Raw genomic sequence first — 21,992 nt, forward strand, 5'->3', positions numbered from 1 at the left:
TACATTTCAATTACGGGAGTTTGTTACGACGTCTTCTTTTACCTTCCAATTATGGGTCTTAATCTTTGTGCAAATGGGTGGAACCCCACATGGTGTTCTTCAAATCGTTCTGTCTGCTCAAGCATCCCCGTTTGGGAGACAGAAAGATCCCTTCTCAACTCTCCCGGTCGCACCGCCTGATGCCCTAAAGCCAACTTCCAGGAGCTCCTGAGAGCCCGGGGGGGGGGGGAGTGTGGAAAGCCCCGCTGCGCAATTGATGGGGCTGGTTAGGTGAATTGTGGCCACTGTTTTCTATGGTTTGTCAACTGCCTCGTGTTCGTATTTCTAATGGAATGTCACTGGGAATGCATTTTGCAGAGAATCAGTGGTACTGGGGTAAGGATTGGAGCTTGTCCATAATTCTTGCTGGTCAACTGCTGCCAGCCTAACAATGGCTCCCCACCCCCCGCCCCCCCGTTATGCGCAGCTTTGATAGAAGCAGAGAGTCACCTTGGCTTACCCCGCCCCTTGTCAGGGAGTGGGGCAGAGGAGGAACGGTGGAGACGTCTCCCAAGCCTGACCCTTCCAGGGAGGAGAAAGAAGAAGACAGTATAGATTGACAGCAGCGGTTTGAGGGAGGGTCACAGCTCAGAGGCAGGTGAGGGGGAAAGTTGGGAAATCGTGGGAGAGCCAGAACACCCGGCTGACACGTTGTCACTAGAAAGCATTCCAGACCCTCCATCTCCCAGAACCCGGTGAGCCTTAAAAGTAGGAGAGCAAAGAGCTCAGAGACAGAGGGCACGTGGCAGCACCCGTATCCAGGGCAGCTGTCTCTCAGCTCCACCTGGTACGCAGGCTGAGACCCTACCTGCCTGCAGACTGTCTCGCCAGAGTGGTGCATGCTCTAGTTATCTCTCACTTGGATTACTGCAATGCGCTCTACGTGGGGCTACCTTTGTAGGTGACCCGGAAACTACAAATAATCCAGAATGCAGCAGCTAGACTGGTGACTGGGAGCGGCCGCCGAGACCACATAACACCGGTCTTGAAAGACCTGCATTGGCTCCCAGTACTTTTCCGAGCACAATTCAAAGTGTTGGTGCTGACCTTTAAAGCCCTAATGGCCTCAGTCCAGTATACCTGAAGGAGCGTCTCCACCTCCATCGCTCTGCCCAGACACTGAGGTCCAGCGCCGAGGGCCTTCTGGCGGTTCCCTCACTGCGAGGTCAAGTTGCAGGGAACCAGGCAGAGGGCCTTCTCGGTAGTGGCACCTGCCCTGTGGAACGCCCTCCCACCAGATGTCAAAAAGAAAAATAATTACCAGACTTTTAGAGGACACCTGAAGGCAGCCCTGTTTAGGGAAGCTTTTAATATTTAAGAAATTAGTGTATTTTAATGTTTCTGTTGGAAGCCGCCCAGAGTGGCTGGGGAAACCCAGCCAGATGGGCGGGGTATAAATAATAAATTATTATTATTATTATTATTATTATTATTATTAGAAGGGAAGAATGAGGAAGCGGGAGAGACAGGGGTGGAGATTCACTTGGGACAACGCCATTATCCAAGAGGCTGGGTTCTATAGCCTCTCTCTCGGTAAGGACTGTAATAAAGTTCTCCTTGTCTTTATTCTTTCTTGAGCAACCAGCCAGGAGCTACTGACTGCATCCTAACACCCCTCAGCCTCTCCACAAGTCTCCGTCCCCTTACCTGATCTGGTTCCAATCCTGCTGCATCCCCTTCGCCACCATGAAAAGACGGATGAAGGGGTCTTGCCAGCATCGTTCTCTCACCTGCGCACGCGAGAGAGAGAGAGGTAAGTGAGAAGCCATGATTGAATGCTTCTCTTGGGGGTGACAAAACACTAAGATAAACCACCGTGACAATCTCCCTGATACGAGATATATAATGTGCAAACTTATAACTAGTGAGGGCTATTCCAAATTATTTATCATGTATAATACTCCCAAATCAAAGTCAAACGAAGAAACTTAAATGCTTATAAAATAAACTATAAATCAATTCAGCTAATGAGGGGCCAGCTATTTTCTCGTTTCATCGGAGCTATCTTCCTCAGAGGGAAAAGATTCGAGATAGGTTTTTAATATCTTAATGTTTGAATAATATCAAAATGAGCCAAACTCTCCACTGCAATTATGCTAAACTTTAAAAAAGGTAAAGGGACCCCTGACCATCAGGTCCAGTCGTGACCGACTCTGGGGTTGCGCGCTCATCTCGCATTATTGGCCGAGGGAGCCGGCGTACAGCTTCCAGGTCATGTGGCCAGCATGACAAAGCCGCTTTGGGCAAACCAGAGCAGCACATGGAAACGCCGTTTACCTTCCCGCTGTAGCGGTTCCTATTTATCTACTTGCATTTTGACGTGCTTTCGAACTGCTAGGTTGGCAGGAGCTGGGACCAAGCAACAGGAGCTCACCCCGTCACAGGGATTTGAACCGCCGACCTTCTGATCAGCAAGCCCTAGGCTCAGTGGTTTAACCCACAGCGCCACCTGGGTCCCTATGCTAAACTTTAACAAAGACTAAATCAAACTGAGCAGTCTGGGAATTACCCCAAAAAAGGTTAAAGTTATTTCTATATGAGGTTCGACAACCTACAAAGATATTTAATGAAAAGGAAATTCTATTCTTGCAAGATTAAAACTCTGACTGGGGGTGAAGCAGGGCATCTCTTAAGTGCCTTAGAAAAACTGTCACCTACAGAGTGCAACTTGACATTTGTACCCATTTCACATTTTGTTGTGTAAAAATAAATCTCACCTCTTCTGGGCTCTTGGCCCTAAATTTCTCTCCACCCCCCCCCCCCCGCCCATGAAAAAGATGAAAAGAACCAATGGATTAGTTTCAAAATCAGAAAAATGTGACAGAAAAAGCTCATTCCTCCTTACCCAGTGGCCACTCTCTGGTGTCCAAGGGGGTCTCCTCTGCATCAGAGGAATCGGGACCCATTTCTGACAGCTGATCCGTTCCCTGAAAGAGCAACAAAGATTCAAAACAGAGAATGGGGAGGAGGATCAGAAAAAGGAAAGGCAGGTGCCAAACCTTCAGGGGGTATCAGGTCTCATTCCTTGGATGCTATTTGAAAAAGATGGGCCATGAGTAGAGCATTTTGGGACCCCCCTCCCTCATGTTCAGAGGCCCTTGGAAGTCTCTCTCACCTGCTGCTCTGCCTGCTTCCTCTCCTCTGCCTGACTCAGGAGGAAACCTTCAGCCAGGGCCACTGCCTGGGAACTGGTCTCCGCTCCGCATTCCCGCACCCAGCTCTCCATCTCCGGGGGAAGGACAGCCAGGAACTGCTCCAAGATCACCAGGTCCAGCATCTCAGCTTTCGTGTGCCTTTCTGGCTTCAGCCATTGATGGTCTAGTCGGTAGAACTGGCTGCAAACCTCACGGGGTCCTTTGGCCTCCTGGTAGCAGAACTGCTTGAGCTGCTGGCTCGGCACATCGGAGCAAAGAGTGTCTTCCTCACCCAGGATCCTTTGCATGGAGTTTTGCCAGGATCCCCCACTGCTCCCAGTTTGGGTGGCACGGCTTCTTCCCGCTTCAGGGCCAGCTGAGTCTTGCTCCTCCATCTGTGCTCTCAGGAAGTCTCAAAGAGATCGGAAGGAGCCCCTTGGTCTCCTGCCACGTTCTGTCTGTTGAAATCAGGCGCTAGCAATTCGGACAAAACAAATCCATTGTTCTGTTATATAATTGAATCACGGTCAGGAGAAAACGTTCCCTAGGAACCAGGGGTGTAACATACCACAGCCCAGATCCTGTGCTCTTTTTTAATTTTAAAAAAAATAGGACAGAAGGAAGGAAGGAAGAGAAGTAAGCCTCTAGCCCAGGCATCCCCAAACTTCGGTCTTCCAGATGTTTTGGACTACAATTCCCATCATCCCTGACGACTGGTCCCGTTAGCTAGCATCTGGAGGGCCGCAGTTTGGGGATGCCTGCTCTAGCCCTCCCAGAAGGAAAGTGACCAAAGTTATTTCATGGTAATTATGTTGTGGTATGGAGTGGCAAGGAGTAATTTATGTACTTAAGAATAACATTTTGCCTAAAATGTTGTTTTTATTCCAGACAAACCTGATAATAATTTATGCAGGATGGTTCAAACAAAGGAGCTCTCAAGGTTTACCTGGCAGGGGAAGAAGCCCAGAATTAAGTATAAAATATTAACAGATATTTAATAAAACAAATGTCCACGAAGGGTTTCTCAATCATGTTGCAAAAAGAAGTATGTATGGTATATGGGTGAGATATAAGAATTTGCTGGAAAGAAGAAGCCCATTTTGGTTTTCCCCTATTGATAATAATAATAATAATAATAATTTATTATTTATACCCCGCCCATCTGGCCGGGTTCCCCCAGCCACTCTGGGCGGCTTCCAAAAAAACAAATTCTAAAATACAGAAATCCATCAAACATTAAAAGCTTCCCTAAACAGGGCTGCCTTGAGATGCCTTCTAAAGGTCTGGTAATTGTTCTCTTTGACCTCTAGTGGGAGGGCATTCCACAGGGTGGGTGCCACTACCGAGAAGGCCCTATTGAAGCAAGTACACAAATGAAAACAAACCCAGCTGGGGAAACCCAGCCAGATGAGCGGGGTATAAATAAAATATCATCATCATCATCACTCCACCACACTCCTTGGTAGCAAATTCCACTGTCGAACAGCTCTTACTGTCAGGAAGTTCTTCCTAATGTTTAGGTGGAATCTTCTTTCTTGTAGCAATGGATTCAAGCTACAAGAAAGAAGATTCCACCTAAACATTAGGAAGAACTTCCTGACAGTAAGAGCTGTTCGACAGTGGAATTTGCTGCCAAGGAGTGTGGTGGAGTCTCCTTCTTTGGAGGTCTTTAAGCAACGGCTTGGCAGGCATATGTCAAGAATGCTTTGATGGTGTTTCCTTTGATGGGGGTTGGACTGGATGGCCCTTGTGGTCTCTTCCAACTCTATGATTCTATGATCATCATCATGCAAACAAAATGGGTAAACTATATATCTTAATTTATATGAATTATTCTTATAAGCTTAAAAAGTGAGAAGATATTAAGGATTAGGTTAATGGTGGTTGAAACAAAATTTAAAAAATCCTAGCACCTTAGAGACCAACTAAGTTTGTTACTGGTATGAGCTTTCGCGTGCATGCACACTTCTTCAGGTACACTGAAGCAGAAGTCACCAGACCCTTGTTTTTAGCCATCTCACCTCTTGCTTTTTCCTGTAAGACCAATTGCAGTCCTTAACAGTCATCAACAGGTTTACCACACCTACCAGCCAATCACCCATTCCCACCCTCCTTCTGAGTAATACCCCTCCCCACCCTCTCACTATATATAAGGGTCTGGTGACTTCTGTCTCTAAGGTGCTACTGGAAGGATTTTTTAAAATTTTGTTTCGACTACTGCAGACCAACACGGCTATCTACCTGTAACTAGTTAACGGTGGTTATTTAAGAAAGATACAGTAACTATCTTTTAAGAGTAAAGCTCTGTTAAACTACTTCTGGAATGGGAAACCAAGGATGAAATGGTGAAAGCTGCAATGAGATGGGGGACACAATATATGAAGCTGGTTTATAGATGTTATTTAACACCAAATAAGCTGCCCCAAATGTACAAGGCTAATTCAAGCATGTTTTGAAAGTGTAAAATGTCAGAAAGAACTTTTTTTTCCTATGTGGTGGGCTTGTAAAAAAAAAAAACAAGGAAGAGACCCTCACCCCCAGACTCTGCCTGAGCTACAGTTCCCAGTTCCCTGGCAAGAAGGGTGGGTGTGTAAAACACTCTGGGAATTGTAGTTCCTTCCTTCCCTCTCAGGTATCCCAGTTGGGAATTCCTTCTCCCCAATTGCTCACCTCCCAGTCTTTAATGGAGCCTTGGGCACCTGAGAAATGTGTTTTCGTGACCCAGCCATTTCCTGTGGCTGTGCTTGGTTTTAACTCTTTTCAATATGGAATTGTAAAATGGTTGTAAGATGCAGCCGTAGAAATACAAGAATAAATGATAACAGCCCATATAAAAGCTCCTGCATTGAAATATTCCAAAAACAAAGGAAAGAGACAACACAAAATGATACATCTATGCATAGTATTTCTAACATTTAACAACTTCAAAGATGCGCCCCCTGTAATTTCCGTAACACACACACACACACCTGCCACCTGCGCTGCATTTGAAAAGCTGGATCAGGCCACTTTAAAAAGTCCTGACTTCCTCCAAAGAATTGTGTCCAGAAGAGGGCAACCAAAATGGTCAAAGGCCTGGAAACAATGCCTTATGAGGAACGGCTTAGGGAGCTGGGTATGTTTAGCCTGGAGAAGAGAAGGTTAAGGGGTGACATGATAGCCATGTTCAAATATATAAAAGGATGTCATATAGAGGAGGGAGAAAGGTTGTTTTCTGCTGCTCCAGAGAAGCGGACACGGAGCAATGGATTCAAGCTACAAGAAAGAAGATTCCACCTAAACATTAGGAAGAACTTCCTGACAGTAAGAGCTGTTCGGCAGTGGAATTTGCTACCAAGGAGTGTGGTGGAGTCTCCTTCTTTGGAGGTCTTTAAGCAGAGGCTTGACAGCCATATGTCAAGAATGCTTTGATGGTATTTCCTGCTTGGCAGGGGGTTGGACTGGATGGCCCTTGTGGTCTCTTCCAACTCTAGGATTCTAGGATTCCTGGGAACTGTAGTTTGTTCAGGATGTGGAGAGTGGGCATGAGACTCCACCCCCCCCCCTTCCAGACTCAAAGCTACAATTTCCAGAGTGTTTTACGCATCCACCCTTCTTGCCAGAGAACTGGGAACTGTAGCTCCGGCAGAGAGTCTTGGGGGAGGGGGGGTTGAGGGTCTCTCCCATCCACTCTCAGCAATGGGGAGGGAGGGAGGGGCTGCCCCCCCGCCTGATTTCTCTTCCAGCAACCCAGCCAGAAGAGCTGCCACGTCATGGGTGGGGGTGGGGTGGGGGCTCTTCCTGAAGGCCTCTCCTGCCTCGATGGTGAGACAGACCTGGGGCAGGAGGGGAGCGCAAGGAGCAAGAGAAGCAAGGGGGGGGGGACAGGGCTTTATGTGCAGCCTCCCCCCCCCAAGACCCCTCCGTCCCCAATGGGGCAAGCGATAGCCGGGTGCCAAGCAAGAAGAGCGGGGCAGAGCCCTGGCCCCCTCTTCCCCTCCCTGGCTTCTCTGCACCCAAATTGGGGGCACCCCATGCATGCTCTGACCAGCCCCCCGGCACCCTCCCCCCCCTGCAGGCAGCCCTGGGACCCCCACCTCCCCATTGTACCCGGAGGGAAACTGGAAAGGGAGGCCAGACTCACCCCAGGCAGAGAGAGGGAAACCCAAGCAGGGAGGGGCCTGGGCGAGGGAGGACTTTGCTCCCCCCCCCCGCACCTCCGCTTCCTGTCCTCTCTAGGAATCCAGCTCTGTTCCTCTTAACCTTAGTCACGCTGGCCACATGACCCGGAAGCTCTCAGAGGTCAGAAGCAGGAGCTGCAGCAGCTGGAAGGGGAGGAAAAGCCTCTCACTCTCTCTCTCTCTCTCTCTCTCTCTCTCTCTCTCTCTCTCTCTCCCCCCCCCCCAAAGGAAGGAGCTGGGGATGTTTAGCCTGGAAAAGAGGAGACCGAGATTTTCCAGTATCTCAAGGGCTGTCATATGGAAGAGGAAACAAAATAGAAAAAATCCTTCCAGTAGCACCTTGGAGACCAACTAGGTTTGTCATAGGTATGAGCTTTCGTGTGCATGCACACTTCTTCAGATACACTGAAACAGAAGTCACCAGACCCTTATGTATAGTCAGAGGGTGGGGAATGTGTTGTATAGGACATTCTATACAAGATCTCAAAGTAGCTGTTTTATTACAGAAAAATTTCAGAAACAGACTGGAAAGAGAAGTTGCTGAATTGCAACTCATTACCAAGCTTAACCCCTTCATGGATCAATGCCTTGTCGTGGCGAAGGGGCTTGAATAACTCAGAGAAGCTATGAGCTATGCCATGCAGGGCCACCCAAGATGGACAGGTCATAGTGGAGAGTTTTGACTAAACGTGATCCACCTGGAGAAGGAACTGGCAAGCCACTCCAGTATCCCTGCCAAGAAAACTCCATGGACAAAGACAACAGGCATATAAAAGTTATGACGCTGGAAGATGAGCCCCTCAGGTCGGAAGGCGTCCAACATGCTACTGAGGAAGAGCGGAGGACAAGTACAAGTAGATTCAGAGCTGATGAAGCGGCTGGGCCAAAGCCGAAAGGACGCTCAGTTGCGGATATGCCTGGAAGCGAAAGGAAAGTCCGATGCTGTAAAGAAAAATAACCTGGAATGTAAGACCAAACTGCGGGAGGCAGTGCAAGACAGGAGTGCCTGGCGTGCTATGGTCCATGGGGTCACGAAGAGTCGGACACGACTAAACGACTAAACAACAACACCAAGCTTAAAGGGACCCAGGTGGCGCTGTGGTTAAACCACTGAGCCTAGGGCTTGCTGATCAGAAGGTCGGCGGTTCGAATCCCTGTGACGGGGTGAGCTCCCGTTGCTTGGTCCCAGCTCCTGCCAACCTAGCAGTTCGAAAGCACGTCAAAATGCAAGTAGATAAATAGGAACCGCTACAGCGGGAAGGTAAACGACATTTCCATGTGCTGCTCTGGTTTGCCAGAAGTGGCTTTGTCATGCTGGCCACATGACCTGGAAGCTATACGCTGGCTCCCTCAGCCAATAATGCGAGATGAGCGCACAACCCCAGAGTTGGTCACGACTGGACCTAATGGTCAGGGGTCCCTTTACCTTTTTACCAAGCTTAAAACCATGGAGAGACCTGGTCTGAATAAGGACCCTGGATTCTTATCTCATTATACATGATCAAGCTTTCTTTAGCACCTCAGTCCTTGCTTTTTCCTGCAAGACCAATTTTTCCTGCAAGACCAATTGCAGTCATTAACAGTTATTAACAGTCATCTACAGGTTCACCACTCCTATCAGCCAATCACCCATTCCCACCCCCCTTCTGAGTAATACCCCTCCCCACCTTCTGACTATACATAAGGGTCTGGTGACTTCTGTTTCAGTGTATCTGAAGAAGTGTGCATGCACACGAAAGCTCATACCTATGACAAACTTAGTTGGTCTCTAAGGTGCAACTGGAAGGGTTTTTTTTTATTTTGTTTCAACTACAGCAGACCAACACGGCTTGTTGTTGTTGTTGTTTAGTCGTTTAGTCATGTCCGACTCTTCGTGACCCCATGGACCATAGCAAGCCAGGCACTCCTGTCTTCCGCTGCCGCCCACAGATTGGTCAGACTCGTGTTCGTAGCTTTGAGAACACTCTAAGGTGCTAATGGAAGGATTTTAAAATATTTTGTTTTAACTACAGCAGCCCAACACGGCTACCTACTCGTAACTAGAAACATGGGAGAGGGAACAGGCTTGTTTTCACCTGCTCTGGAGGGGAGGACTAAAAAAGGAGACTTTGAAATGGCATCAGGAAGAACTTTCTCACATTAAGAACTGTTTGACAGTGGAACAGTCTCCTTAGGGCAGGCATCCCCAAACTTGGCCCTCCAGATTTTTTGGGACTACAATCCCCATCATCCCTGACCACTGGTCCTGTTAGCTAGGGATGATGGGAGTTGTAGGCCAAAACATCTGGAGGGCCGAGTTTGGGGATGCCTGCCCCAGGGAGATGGTGGACTCTCCTTCCTTGGAGGGTTTTAAGCACAGCTTGGATGGCCATCTGCCCAGGATGCTTTAGCTAAAATTACTGCATTGCAGGGGGTTGGACTAGCTGGCCCTCGGGGGTCCCTTATAAATACATACTTTCAAGTACTTGGATCCCAATTAATCTACTAGTACTAACCAGGCCCAGAAACGCTGCTCGTGTTTCGTTGTCTGCTCAGGGACAGTTTTTAAACTGGAAAGGCACCCAGTTATAGAAAAAGTCCCAATTTGTTTGATAAGGTACACAGTTAAGACAGCAGAAAGCTCCTCTGCAAATAGTCCCCAAATCTTTCCTTTGTGGGAATGTCAATAGAGCTCCAAATATTAGCTCGTCATCAGCTATCATGAGGATTCATCTTGACAGCATTAAGCCTGAGCCTTTTAATCTGTTTTTAATCTGTTGGGAGCCAGCCACAACGGTTGGGGAAACCCAGCCATATGGACAAGGTATAACTAATAAATTGTTATTTTATTATTATTATTTCTGCCTCTCCCTTTGCTGGGACTTGGAGCTGATCCTGCTTCTCTGACAACATACTCGATGTCACAATGTTAATGGCACAGCAGGATTCAGCCTCGGCCAAATCCACAGCGACACCAGTGGGTGGGGAAACCTCTGCAGCTAGGTTCTCAACAGCCTGACACTCTAACCCAGGCACCCCCAAACTTCGGCCCTCCAGATGTTTTGGACTACAATTCCCATCATCTCTGACTGCTGGTCCTGTTAGCTAGGGATCATGGGAGTTGTAGGCCAAAACATCTGGAGGGCCGAAGTTTGGGGATGCCTGCTCTAACCCATTGTTGCTGTTCTTTACAGTGGTACCACCTTTTACCCATAGATCTCAGGGTGGTTTGCAACATAAAAAAATGTTGGAGATGAAGCAAAACAGAAATACATGCTGTATACAGGGAATTGCTGGATTTTCCGGGCTTGGGGGGGGGGGGAGAGCAGAGCCAAACTGAAATCAATGGAAAATGTTGAGAGAAAAGAATGGTTTATCGGGCCAAACCTCACAATTTGGAAAAGAACTACAAAACAAAGAGAAACTTTTGTCTGCAGCAGTGAGTTCCGCAGCCTCAGGTGTTAAAATAGCAGGGGCATTCTGGCTGAAAATGGATACAAGCAGAGATATTCTACATCCCTGTTACTGATTAAGACAGCAGGTGGTTCCAGCAGCCTCCAGGTCAAGTCAAATTGTCCCCTTTGTCTCTCCCAGTTTGCCAATGCACAGAGACCGGGGGGGGGGGGATATTGTCCCCTGGATGGTTTTGAGTTTGGGGCTCCAGAGTCAGGAAGGTAAGATTTAACACCTGTCAAGTGTGGCAAGGCACGGATGACCTACAAACTACAAGAAAGAAGATTCCACCTAAACATTAGGAAGAACTTCCTGACAGTAAGGGCTGTTCGGCAGTGGAATTTGCTACCAAGGAGTGTGGTGGAGTCTCCTTCTTTGGAGATCTTTAAGCAGAGGCTTGACAGGCATATGTCAAGAATGCTTTGATGGTGTTTCCTGCTTGGCAGGGGGTTGGACTGGATGGCCCTTGGGGTCTCTTCCAACTCTAGGATTCTATGATTCTAGGCTTGGCCTCCCTCCTCTGGTGTGTTGGAAATTTGATAATTGGTCTTGAACAGGTTGCTAGGCAACAGAAAAAGTGCCCAGCAACAGGAGAGTATATTAAGGGCATGTGGTCAACAAGAGTGGAGAGTGTAAAGTGTCAGTGTGTGAATGAGCATGAGTCAGCATTAGGCCTCTGGCCAGGTGGCTGGAAGAGGAGAAAATTGTGTTACCTTCTTTGTATTCAACCAATGTAAATAATGCAGGGACGCAGGTGGCGCTGAGGTCTAAACCACTGAGCTTAGGGCCAGGGGCATAAGAAGGGGGGCGGGGGGCGGTTTGCCCCATGTGCCATCACAGAGGGGGGTTGACAAATAATCAAGGAACAATTATTGACCTACTAGGGCGGTTCATAAAAAACTTTTTTTTTTTAAAAAAAAAAGCCTGCTCCTAAGGTCTTATCTTACTACACTAGGGATTATATAGCAATATATGAAATTTCATGCCTATCAGTTAATATATTGACCCTCCTCCATAGAATCATATAATAGAATCATAGAATCATAAGAGTTGGAAGAGACCACAAGGGCCATCCAGTCCAACCCCCTGCCAAGCAGGAAACACCATCAAAGCATTCTTGACATATGGCTGTCAAGCCTCCGCTTAAAGACCTCCAAAGAAGGAGACTCCACCACACCACACTCCTTGGCAGCAAATTCCACTGCTGAACAGCTCTTACTGTCAGGAAGTTCTTCCTAATGTTTAGGTGCAATCTTCTTTCTTGAAGTTTGAATCCATTGCTCCCTGTCCGCTTCTCTGGAGCAGCAGAAAACAACCTTTCTCCCTCCTCTATATGACATCCTTTTATATATTTGAACATGGCTATCATATCACCCCTTAACCTTCTCTTCTGCCGTTTTCCTATGTCATGAAGGCTGAAATTTCAATTCAGTGGAGCAGGGTCAAGATATTAACTGATATGCATGAAATTTTTAAAACTTCCCTAAACATCAATTTCTAACTTTTGTCTTCTGGTTTTCCTGTTGTTATTCTGTCTCTCACAGCTACAATAAACCTACCATTAAAATGATGGACTGGTCATTTCTTCGTCAGGGGGCAAACGGGCAAATTTAGCAGGGGATCAAATACTTCCCCCCCCCCCTGTAGAGTTTAACTTCTGGATAAAACTCTGAAAAAGTGACTTGAAATGTACAGCATGTTAATATTTGAAGAACTACATGAAAATGATTCACATATAGCATTTAACTCTGAGTATGCTTGCTATACTCAGGTGGACCCAGGTGGCGCTGTGGTTAAACCACTGAGCCTAGGGCTTGCTGATCAGAAGGTCGGCGGTTCGAATCCCTGTGACGGGGTGAGCTCCCGTTGCTTGGTCCCAGCTCCTGCCAACCTAGCAGTTTGAAAGCACGTCAGAATGCAAGTAGATAAATAGGAACCGCTACAGCGGGAAGGTAAACAGCGTTTCCATGTGCTGCTCTGGTTCGCCAGAAGCGGCTTTGTCATGCTGGCCACATGACCTGGAAGCTATACGCCGGCTCCCTCGGCCAATAATGCGAGATGTGCGCGCAACCCCAGAGTCGGTCACGACTGGACCTAATGGTCAGGGGTCCCTTTGTTGTTGTTTAGTCGTTTAGTCGTGTCCGACTCTTCGTGACCCCATGGACCATAGCACGCCAGGCACTCCTGTCTTCCACTGCCTCCCGCAGTTTGGTCAAACTCATGTTGGTAGCTTCGAGAACACTGTCCAACCATCTTGTCCTCTGACGTCCCCTTCTCCTAGTGCCCTCAATCTTTCCCAACATCAGGGTCTTTTCCAAGGATTCTTCTCTTCTCATGAGGTGGCCAAAGTATTGGAGCCTCAGCTTCACGATCTGTCCTTCCAGGGAGCACTCAGGGCTGATTTCCTTAAGAATGGATAGGTTTGATCTTCTTGCAGTCCATGGGACTCTCAAGAGTCTCCTCCAGCACCATAATTCAAAAGCATCAATTCTTCGGCGATCAGCCTTCTTTATGGTCCAACTCTCACTTCCATACATCACTACTGGGAAAACCATAGCTTTAACTATACGGACCTTTGTCGGCAAGGTGATGTCTCTGCTTTTTAAGATGCTGTCTAGGTTTGTCATTGCTTTTCTCCCAAGAAGCAGGCGTCTTTTAATTTCGTGACTGCTGTCACCATCTGCAGTGATCAAGGAGCCCAAGAAGGTAAAATCTCTCACTGCCTCCATTTCTTCCCCTTCTATTTGCCAGGAGGTGATGGGACCAGTGGCCATGATCTTGGTTTTTTTGATGTTGAGCTTCAGACCATATTTTGCGCTCTCCTCTTTCACCCTCATTAAAAGGTTCTTTAATTCCTCCTCGCTTTCTGCCATCAAGGTTGTGTCATCTGCATATCTGAGGTTGTTGATATTTCTTCCGGCAATCTTAATTCCTGCTTGGGATTCATCTAGTCCAGCCTTTCGCATGATGAATTCTGCATATAAGTTAAATAAGCAGGGAGACAATATACAACCTTGTCGTACTCCTTTCCCAATTTTGAACCACTCAGTTGTTCCATATCCAGTTCTAACTGTAGCTTCTTGTCCCACATAGAGATTTCTCAGGAGACAGATGAGGTGATCAGGCACTCCCATTTCTTTAAGAACTTGCCATAGTTTGCTGTGGTCGACACAGTCAAAGGCTTTTGCATAGTCAATGAAGCAGAAGTAGACGTTTTTCTGGAACTCTCTAGCTTTCTCCATAATCCAGCGCATGTTTGCTATTTGGTCTCTGGTTCCTCTGCCCTTTCGAAATCCAGCTTGCACTTCTGGGAGTTCTCGGTCCACATACTGCTTAAGCCTGCCTTGTAGAATTTTAAGCATAACCTTGCTAGCGTGTGAAATGAGCGCAATTGTGCGGTAGTTGGAGCATTCTTTGGCACTGCCCTTCTTTGGAATTGGGATGTAGACTGATCTTCTCCAATCCTCTGGCCATTGCTGAGTTTTCCAAACTTGCTGGCATATTGGGTGTAGCACCTTAACAGCATCATCTTTTAAAATTTTAAATAGTTCAGCTGGAATATCATCACTTCCACTGGCCTTGTTATTAGCAGTGCTTTCTAAGGCCCATTTGACTTCACTCTCCAAGATGTCTGGCTCAAGGTCAGCAACCACACTACCTGGGGTGTATGAGACCTCCATATCTTTCTGGTATAATTCCTCTGTGTATTCTTGCCACCTCTTCTTGATGTCTTCTGCTTCTGTTAGGTCCTTGCCACTTTTGTCCTTGATTATGGTAATCTTTGTACGAAATGTTCCTTTCATATCTCCAATTTTCTTGAACAGATCTCTGGTTTTCCCCATTCTATTGTTTTCCTCTATTTCTTTGCATTGCTCATTTAAGAAGACCCTCTTGTCTCTCCTTGCTGTTTTTTGGAAATCTGCATTCAGTTTCCTGTATCTTTCCCTATCTCCCTTGCATTTTGCTTGCCTCCTCTCCTCCGCTATTTGTAAGGCCTCGTTGGACAGCCATTTTGCTTTCTTGCATTTCCTTTTCCTTGGGATGGTTTTCGTTGCTGCCTCCTGTATAATGTTACGAGCCTCCATCCATAGTTCTTCAGGCACTCTGTCCACCAAATCTAAATCCTTAAACCTGTTCCTCACTTCCACTGTGTATTCATAAGGGATTTGATTCAGATTGTATCTTACTGGCCCAGTGGTTTTTCCTACTTTCTTCAGTTTAAGCTGGAATTTTGCTATAAGAAGCTGATGATCTGAGTTACAGTCAGCTCCAGGTCTTGTTTTTGCTGATTGTATAGAGCTTCTCCATCTCTGGCTGCAGAGAATATAATCAATCTGATTTCGATGCTGCCCATTTGGTGATATCCATGTGTAGAGTCGTCTCTTGTGTTGTTGGAAGAGAGTGTTTGGGGTCCCTTTACCTTTTACGTTGGAGAGTGAAAGGGGTCCCTTTACCTTTACCTTATGCTTGCTATATACAAGGCAGAATCAGATAAGTGCTGGAGATGCAAAGTTGAGGAGATTGAGGTAGCTTCTGTCAGGTTTTTTGTTTTTGCTTCTGTCCGTTTTCAAAAGAGATGATTGACCTTGGAGATGGACTGGATTCCATGAATGGGCCAAACAAAATCCATCCCAGAAAAGGGACAGGCTTTTTGAATCTCAGCTTCCCATGAGTATGTAAGGCAGTGAACTCTGCAGTAAGGTCTCACATCTAACTCTCTTCAGTTCATCCTCTCTTACATGACAGTAAGAGCTGTTCAGCAGTGGAATTTGCTGCCAAGGAGTGTGGTGGAGTCTCCTTCTTTGGAGGTCTTTAAGCAGAGGCTTGACAGGCATATGTCAATAATGCTTTGATGGTGTTTCCTGCTTGGCAGGGGGTTGGACTGGATGACCCTTGTGGTCTCTTCCAACTCTATGATTCTATGATTCATCCTCTTTCACAAGCATTCGTTAGCATTGTTCTAGAATTACAGACTACATCTCTTCCTGAGGCTCTCATTAGCTTTTTCCCTTGTTTGTAGGTAATGATGAATTAGAAATGAAGAAGGAAGGAGAAATCCACACCGTGGAGAAGCCTTATCAATATTTGGAGTGTGAAGAGAGCTCTAATCAGAGCTTCGATTTCACTTCTCATCAAATAAGTCCCATTGGGAAAAAACCCTATCAGTGCTTGGAATGTGGAATGTGTTTCAGTCAGAGGGCCCATCTCACTTCCCATCATAGGATTCATACAGGAGAGAAACCGTATCAGTGCTTGGAATGTGGAAAGAGCTTCACTCGGAACGAAAGTCTCACTTGCCATCAGAGAAGCCATACAGGTGAGAAGCCCTATCAGTGTTTGGAATGTGGAAAGAGCTTCACTAGGAAGGAAAGTCTCACTTCTAATAAGAGAATCCACAGTGGGGGAAAACCTTATCAGTGCTTGGAATGTGGAAAGAGCTTTCATGCAAGCACAAACCTCCGTCAACATCAGAGAATTCACTGTGGGGAGAAACCATTTCAATGCCAAGAGTGTGGAAAGAGCTTCGTTAGGGAAAAAGATCTCTCTTCCCATCGAATAATTCACACAGGTGAGAAATCATATCATTGCTTGGAATGTGGAAGGAGCTTCACCTGGAAGAAAAGTTTCCTTTCCCATCAAAGAATTCATACAGGGGAGAAACCACACAAGTGCCTGGATTGTGGAAAGAGCTACAGTAAGAGGGCTAATCTCACGACCCATCGGAGAATTCACAGTGGCGAGAAACTGCACCAGTGCTTAGAGTGCGGAAGGAGCTTCACCTGGAAGGAAAATCTCACTTCTCATCAAATCATTCATACAGGGGAGAAACCCTATCAGTGCTTGGAATGTGGAAAGAGCTTCAGTCGGAAGGATCATCTCACTTCCCATCAAAGAATTCATACTGGGGAGAAACCCTATCAGTGCTTGGAATGTGGAAAGAGCTTCAGTCGGAAGGATCATCTCACTTCCCATCAAAGAATTCATTCAGGGAGGAAACCATATCCGTCCTTGGAATGCGGAAAGAGCTTCAGTCAGAGTGCCCACCTCACTGCCCATCAAAGGACTCCCCACAAGGTGAAGCCATAGCAATGGCTGTGTACAATTTTAAGTCTAGGAAACTTTAATTGTCATGCAAGTGAGGCTTGCAATGCAACGCCATTCTTGGTCTTTGGTCACCCAGCAAATGAGTTGACCGTGCCTCTCAAGACAATCGAATACACACTTGACAACCGATTGGGAAGCAATTCACGCACTTCCACCTCGAGAGCTGCCAAGTTGCAAATTTGTGTTGCTCCTGACCACCGCTGACATCCTCAGCATAAGCAGGTGGTGTCAGCTTCAAGCTCTTCCTGGTGTTTGCTGAATACACACAGGACACTTCCTAGAAAAGCCACACGTAGAATGATAGAATCATAGAGTTGGAAGAGACCACAAGGGCCATCCAGTCCAACCCCCTGCCAAGCAGGAAACACCATCAAAGCATTCTTGACATATGCCTGTCAAGCCTCTGCTTAAAGACCTCCAAAGAAGGAGACTCCACCACACTCCTTGGCAGCAAATTCCACTGTCGAACAGCTCTTACTGTCATGTAAGGCTTTCCTCAGCGAGAAGGTTAAGTCAAGAATTTTGTTGCTGCCGTCCTCTGTCAATTATTAAAGTAGCCAACAAGTGCACGGAAGGAGGTTTAGACGGAACAACATCCAGGGGCAGCATCAGACACCCTTTCTCATGCCGTGTGGACAGAGCACCAGATCTTGACCAGAGGGACATTTTTGTCAGGGTCTCGCATATGTTCCTCAAGGAGGTGACCCTGTTCTCCTTCTGTCCCAGTGTTAACTGAGAGAGTCTGTCACAATGGACGAGGTGCTCATGAAACTAGACTGGAAGCTTGCAGGGTCTCTAGCCAAGGACTCACCTCTCTCTCCACATAAGGCCTTGTGCACCACATACTGTCGGTTCTAACACTCCCAAGAAGTCTTCTCCTCCAGATTTTGAAAAGTACAACTTTTGTCTATACAGTATAACTTTAGCCTATGTGTATCCTGTCTACCCCCCCCCCCAGCTATTACTGAATGTGGAGGTCTCTATTGTAACATTATAATATATTACAATATGCTTTGAAAGTTCTGTGATAATTTTATACATTTTAACATAACCATTTCAAACATTGAAATATGAGGTTCTTTTGAGCCTTCGGACCTCCTTCCCTCCCTCCATGGCTTCCATGTTTAAGATCAAATTTTCTGCATCTTTTACCATTATCCATCTGTTATATAACCATAAGTATCATAAGATTTTAACTCTTTAACTGGAGTATGTGGAGATGGCGAAACTGATGGGGAAGATCCGAAACTAGGAAGATCAAGTATTTTTTTAAAGCATGGAGCCAATTTGTAATTTATTTAAAAGACCACTGTAAACAAGCAAGACTTTCCAGACACAGAGATGTAGATATGTTTTCATCTTAACACTGCTAATTTTAACATGTTTGCTGTTTTTTTATTTTAATTTAGCTGTGGAATTTATTTTTAATTTACAATTTTAACATTTCTAGTAAACCACTGAGATGTTTTCTTATTCTTGTGGAGCCTTTTTATGTGTGGAATGCTTGCAATAAATAAAGGACTTCTTCCAGCCAAAATAAGGAGCTATTGCATAGAAGCATGGAAATGAGAGTTGCCAGGGACCCCCAAGGGCCATCTAGTCATAGCAGCTCTCTGCAACCTCTTCCTTGGATCACAACTGGACTTGGGAGTCAGCCGAAGCAGTGAAGCATGCTGGGAACACCCTCTCTCTTTGACCCCTACTCTTGTTTCTGCACATGAATTCAAAGATCATACCTCCTGACTCCCAAGTTGAAAGTTGTGCATATTCTGTCAAGTTGCCATTCTTCTTTGGTGGGACCTCACTCGTTTTCCATTTGGGGGGTAGTGAAACATGGGCCGCAGTAGCGGCATACATAGAATCATAGAGTTGGAAGAGACCACAAGGGCCATCCAGTCCAACCCCCTGCCATTCAGGAAACACCATCAGAGCATTCTTGACATGCCTGTCAAGCCTCTACTTAAAGACCTCCAAAGAAGGAGACTCCACCACACTCCTTGGTAGCAAATTCCACTGCCGAATAGCTCTTACTGTCAGGAAGTTCTTTCTAATGTTTAGGTGGAATCTTCTTTCTTGTAGTTTGAATCCATTGCTCCCTGTCCGCTTCTCTGGAGCAGCAGAAAATAACCTTTCTCCCTCCTCTATATGACATCCTTTTATATATCTGAACATGGCTATCATATCACCCCTTAACCTTCTCTTCTCCAGGCTAAACATACCCAGCTCCCTAACCCGTTCCTCATAAGGCATCGTTTCCATGCCTTTGACCATTTTGGTTGCCCTCCTCTGGGCACGTTCCAGCTTGTCAGTATCTTTCTTGAACTGTGGTGCCCAGAACTGGACACAGTACTCCAGGTGAGGTCTGACCAGAGCGGAATACAGTGGTACTATTACTCCCCTTGATCTAGACGCTATATTCCTATTGATGCAGCCCAGAATTGCATTGGCTTTTTTAGCTGCTGCATCACACTGTTGACGCATGTCAAGTCTGTGGTCTACCAAGACTCCTAGATCCTTTTCAAATGTACCGCTCTCAAGCCAGGTGTCACCCATCCTGTATTTGTGCCTTGAATAACCTTTTTGGACACCTAGGAATTTCAGTCTAAATTATCTCCAGCAGAAAGGACTTTTTTTTTGGGGGGGGGAGTACTTTAAAACATTTATGTTCAATTCATTATGGATCATTTCCCAGTACTCTCTTACCCTTTTACATGTCCACCACATATGAAAGAACGTTCCCTCCGCCTCTCTGAAGCCTACAGTTAAAAAGCCACGGTCAGTTCAGACAAGTCTGATCGTGGTTGAAAAAGCCATAACTGGAGGAACAATATTTACGGATGAAACAGGTAATACCTCTCCATGGGTGGGTGGGTGTGAAAATTCCAGGTGCTGTAGGTTGTCCTGTTGAGCTCAATCAAAATATTGGAGGTTTGCCACAGGTGATATCCCTCCATTCAGGGTTCACGGTGGGGATGTCAGAATCCCAGACGCTTGTTGAACCCCATTGGTGGTTCGTCACATAGAATGGAATTTCAAAACAGGTGTTATGCTCCAACAGAGAGCCTTACCGAGAGAGTCCAGGATCCTATGATTCTCCTCCATGACTTCCTTATGCAGAGCTCTCTGGTCAGGATCCAGCAACGCCCATTCCTTGTCTGTGAAACAAACAGCGACATGCTCTTCTGGAGTTTATTATCCAGCGGAAAGGAGCAACCAAGCATACTAAGGTCCAAATTCTAGACTTTAAGAAAGCCGACTTCAGAAAAAATAGGGAAACGCTGGGTGAAATCCCATGGACAGTAATACTAAAAGGGAAGGGAGTTCATGATGGTTGGGAGTTTGTTAAAAGGGAGATATTAAAAGCACAACTTCAGGCAATACCAATGAGACGGAAACATGGAAGGTGCCTAAAGAAGCCAGGCTGGCTATCTAAAGAACTTTTGACTGAGTTAAGATTTAAAAGGGATATGTACAAAAAATGGAAAAGGGGGGAAATCTCCAGAGAGGAATTCAAACATATAGCCAGCACGTGTAGAGACAAAGTCAGAAAAGCTAAAGCACAGAATGAGGTTAAAAGCAACAAAAAGGGCTTTTATGGGTATGTCCGTAGCAAAAGGAAAAACAAGGAAACAGTGGGGTCACTCAGAGGAGAAGATGGTGAAATGCAAACAGGGGACAGAGAAAGGGCAGAACTCCTCAATGCCTTCTTTGCCTCAGTCTTCTCCAAAAAAAGAAAACAATGCCCGACCTGAAGAATATGGAGCAGATTATTCAGCAGGGGATACACAGCCCAGAATAAGTAAGGAGGTAGTACAAGAATACTTGGCTAGTTTAGATGTATTCAAGTCTCCAGGGCCAGATGAACTACATCCAAGAGTATTAAAAGAACTGGCAGAGGTGATTTCAGAACCACTGGCAATAATCTTTGAAAATTCCTGGAGAACAGGCGAAGTTCCAGCAGACTGGAGGAGGGCAAATGTTGTCCCTATTTTCAAAAAGGGGAAAAGAGAGGACCCAAACAATTACCGCCCAGTGAGCCTGACATCAATACCAGGAAAGATTCTAGAGCAGATCATTAAGCAAACAGTCTGTGAGCACCTAGAAAGAAACTCTGTGATCACTAAAAGTCAGCATGGGTTCCTGAAAAATAAGTCATGTCAGACTAATCTGATCTCATTTTTTGACAGAATTACAAGCCTGGTAGATGAAGGGAACGCTGTGGATGTAGCCTATCTTGATTTCAGCAAGGCCTTAGACAAGGTGCCCCATGATATTCTTGTAAAGAAGCTGGTAAAATGTGGGCTAGACAATGCTACCATTCAGTGGATTTGTAGCTGGCTTACTGACCGAACCCAAAGGGTGCTCATCAATGGCTCCTCCTCATCCTGGAGAGTAGTGACTAGTGGGGTGCCACAGGGTTCTGTCTTGGGCCCAGTCTTGTTCAACATCTTTATCAATGACTTGGATGATGGGCTTGAGGGAATCCTGAGCAAGTTTGCAGATGACACCAAATTGGGAGGGGTGGCTAACACCCCAGAGGACAGGATCACACTTCAGAATGACCTTAACAGATTAGACAACTGGGCCAAAGCAAACAAGATGAATTTTAACAAGGAGAAATGTAAAGTACTACACTTGGGCAAAAAAAATGAAAGGCACAAATACAGGATGGGAGACACCTGGCTTGAGAGCAGTACATGTGAAAAGGATCTAGGAGTTTTGGTTGACCACAAACTTGACATGAGTCAGCAGTGTGATGCAGCAGCTAAAAAAGCCAATGCAATTCTGGGCTGCATCAATAGGAGTATAGCATCTAGATCAAGGGAAGTAATAGTACCACTGTATTCTGCTCTGGTCAGACCTCACCTGGAGTATTGTGTCCAGTTCTGGGCACCACAGTTCAAGAAGGATACTGATAAGCTGGAACGTGTCCAGAAGAGGGCAACCAAAATGGTCAAAGGCCTGGAAACGATGCCTTATGAGGAACGGCTTAGGGAGCTGGGTATGTTTAGCCTGGAGAAGAGAAGGTTAAGGGGTGATATGATAACCATGTTCAAATATATAAAAGGATGTCATATAAAGGAGGGAGAAAGGTTGTTTTCTGCTGCTCCAGAGAAGCGGA

General features: G+C 46.2%; 2 protein-coding genes across 2 annotated transcripts in view; one reads left to right on the forward strand and one right to left on the reverse strand.

The window, feature by feature from the left end:
• The window catches only part of LOC118081212 (zinc finger protein 850-like), a 42,630-nt gene extending 22,188 nt beyond the window's left edge, over positions 1-20,442 (reverse strand). Inside the window, exons 1-4 of the mRNA XM_060272202.1 lie at positions 19,939-20,442; positions 3,155-3,647; positions 2,885-2,966; positions 1,687-1,769 (exon numbers count right to left, since the gene is read on the reverse strand). Coding sequence (XP_060128185.1) covers positions 1,687-1,769; positions 2,885-2,966; positions 3,155-3,568 — 579 coding nt within the window. The 5' untranslated portion in view covers positions 3,569-3,647; positions 19,939-20,442. The remainder of the gene's footprint in view (positions 1-1,686; positions 1,770-2,884; positions 2,967-3,154; positions 3,648-19,938) is intronic.
• On the forward strand, positions 10,953-16,852 carry LOC132591779 (gastrula zinc finger protein XlCGF49.1-like). The gene is made up of 4 exons (XM_060272203.1): positions 10,953-10,986; positions 15,786-15,964; positions 16,070-16,527; positions 16,744-16,852. Exons 1-4 carry the CDS (start codon positions 10,953-10,955, stop codon positions 16,850-16,852), a joined length of 780 nt encoding a protein of 259 aa, XP_060128186.1.
• Positions 20,443-21,992: the final 1,550 nt, after the last annotated feature.

The sequence above is a fragment of the Zootoca vivipara genome, chromosome 2, assembly GCF_963506605.1.
Source record: "Zootoca vivipara chromosome 2, rZooViv1.1, whole genome shotgun sequence".
In the NCBI taxonomy this organism is placed as follows: domain Eukaryota; kingdom Metazoa; phylum Chordata; class Lepidosauria; order Squamata; family Lacertidae; genus Zootoca; species Zootoca vivipara.